The following is a 2,493-nucleotide window of genomic DNA, read 5'->3' on the forward strand; positions in this document are numbered from 1 at the left end:
CTGTGGCCGCCTCCTAGCAGCAACTATCGCAGCCATGTCAAGCACAAAATGGATTAAGATGTGTTTTTTTGGGCATTAAATAATGGCACAAATACCAGTAATTTGACTACCGCAAACCTTAGTAAATCATGCATGATTCATTTAAATACTCTTCTCTCAGAAATGTTGCATCTGAGAGGAAAACTCCTACAAATGCGCATGCAATAAGATCAGCCGCAAAAATGACTGTCCACACCTTTCATTGCTTATTTTTCACTGTATGTCATTAGTAAAAAAGCAGATTTACTAACAGCTTGTTCCAGGCAAACCCTCTTTTTGCAGTTAAAAAAGAGGGTTTGCCTGGAACAAGCTGTAAGTAAATCTGGCCCTTAGTGTTTACCAAAGTCAAGTAGCTTGTTCAGTTCAAATAAGTGAATGCTGTTTTTTGTTTTTTTGTTCACCCTCTCCTAATCATAGGCGTTTGTGAAGGCTGGGGTGACCCGCATTACCGCACATTTGATGGACACTTTTACAGTTATCAAGGAAACTGCACTTATGTATTAATGGAGGAAATCAGTCCTCGATTCAATTTGAAGATCGACATCGAAAGTGTCTACTGTGACCCTGTTGAGCATGTATCCTGTCCCAGATCTATAATTGTGTCTTACAACAATCTAGTCATAACACTCATAAATCACAATCTCATAGGAGGTGCAGACCTAGAGGTGAGACTTTCTAGATTTGGAATGAGTAACATGTTTTGTCTGCTTTACTAAGTATCCTAAAATTCTCCTGTCATAACAGGCTTTTGAGAACAACAAAAAGATACCACTACCATATACTCGTAATGGTGTGAGAGTTGTAAGCTCAGGCCTAAACTTGATCCTGACTATTCCACTGCGGGGTACTAATATAACATTTGGAGCCACAGGCTTTGAAGTCAGTCTGTCATACCATTTTTTTGGAAACAACACACAAGGTCACTGTGGTAAGTCAGCCACTCCCCATATGTTGTGTGGATGGTATATGAGGGATTTGTTTTTATGTCTAAATTACTCCAAATTAATTCTCACTAAGGTACATGCAACAACAACCAGGCTGATGACTGCATGATCCCTGGAGGGATCTTGGTGGACGACTGTGCAGTGATGGCAGATTACTGGCCAGCCAGTGAAATTTGCACTCCAACTGCAAAAACTACATCTAAGCCTTGCCCAGTTAATCCTGACTGCGACCTCCTCAAAAGCGAGTGAGTGGGTTCTGTATGGTGGTTTTATTATACATTTCAATATACGGAGCTTCCAAAGTGATATGTACTACCTCTGTCTTTCTCAGCTTGTTCAAAGCATGCCATTCCCATCAGTCCCCCGAAAACTTCTTTTTAGCATGTGAATATGACAGTTGTCATATGAGCAACCCTGCCGTGGTGTGTACCAGTCTGCAGGCTTACGCGAGGTCTTGCTCTCAATTAGGGATCTGCATACACTGGAGGAACTACACTAACCTTTGCAGTAAGTTGCATTTTATTAATTTTATATCATACTGTTCCTTTAGGTTTTTCCAAAACCCTTAACTTTCTGTTGTACATTTCTGACTTTAAATTCCTTTTTTTATATGACATTTTCTTTGTGATCTCAGACTTTTGGAAGTTTAGAGATTATTGTGTGTAAGTGTTGTGTTTGTCTTTTCTTCCCCAGATATTGAATGTCCAGCAGATAAAGTCTTCAATCCTTGTGGTCCAGCTGAGCCACCAACCTGTGCTGATATGTATGCCCATTTATCCGAATTTTTTAAGAATTTAGATATTTGTGAATATGAAAGTTTAGTGCTTTAGTATTGTAAACTGAGGGATGGGAATATGACAGGGAATAAAATAGTATTATTATGCAGATGTTTATTGGAATGAATCTCAGGTGATATGTATGTAATAAAAAAGGTAAATACTTTGCAGACCTGGAGAGAACACAATTAAAGTGCCCACAGAGGGCTGCTTCTGTCCTGAGGGCTCATTGCTCTTCAACAAGGAGTCAGGAGCCTGTGTGAACAAATGCGGTGAGAAGCCTTCGAGTCAAGTTTATGTGCATGCTTATTGAGATGTACAAAAAAATCCTACATGTCTTAGCTGCTTTTCAAGAACATATCTGTCTTATTTTTGTTTTTAGGATGCCTGGATGCCTCTGGAACACCACGTGAGGTATGGCGGTATTTAACAGTTTTAATTTAGCTGTTTACTCTATACTAGAATTTCAACTTCAAGGTCATTCCAAAACGTTTACCTGAATTCTCTTGATATTTTGTGACAGTTCGATGAAGTTTTTGTGTACAACTGTGAGGAGTGTATCTGTGACAAGGCCAGCAAATCTGTAAACTGTCCAAACTCCAAGAAGTGTCCTGATGTGAACCCTGTGAGCTGCACTGAGCCTGGCTTTGTGCTGGTCAATGCCACCGATCCTTCAGACCCATGCTGCAGCAAACAAGTTTGCAGTAAGTTTATGTAGTTTTTTTTTTTTTTTT

General features: G+C 39.6%; 1 protein-coding gene across 1 annotated transcript; it reads left to right on the top strand.

Moving 5' to 3' along the window:
* Positions 1 to 321: 321 nt before the first annotated feature.
* LOC107683276 (intestinal mucin-like protein) lies at positions 322 to 2,463 on the top strand (the record flags this gene model as incomplete). Its single annotated transcript, XM_016479333.1, has 9 exons — positions 322 to 351; positions 457 to 704; positions 784 to 967; positions 1,057 to 1,228; positions 1,315 to 1,490; positions 1,677 to 1,746; positions 1,931 to 2,031; positions 2,142 to 2,173; positions 2,283 to 2,463. Coding segments are annotated over 9 exons (1,194 nt in total), but the record flags the coding sequence as incomplete, so codon positions are not given.
* Between the last annotated feature and the right edge of the window lie 30 nt (positions 2,464 to 2,493).

The sequence above is a fragment of the Sinocyclocheilus anshuiensis genome, unplaced genomic scaffold (assembly GCF_001515605.1).
Source record: "Sinocyclocheilus anshuiensis isolate Anshui unplaced genomic scaffold, SAMN03320099.WGS_v1.1 C33112481, whole genome shotgun sequence".
NCBI lineage: Eukaryota > Metazoa > Chordata > Actinopteri > Cypriniformes > Cyprinidae > Sinocyclocheilus > Sinocyclocheilus anshuiensis.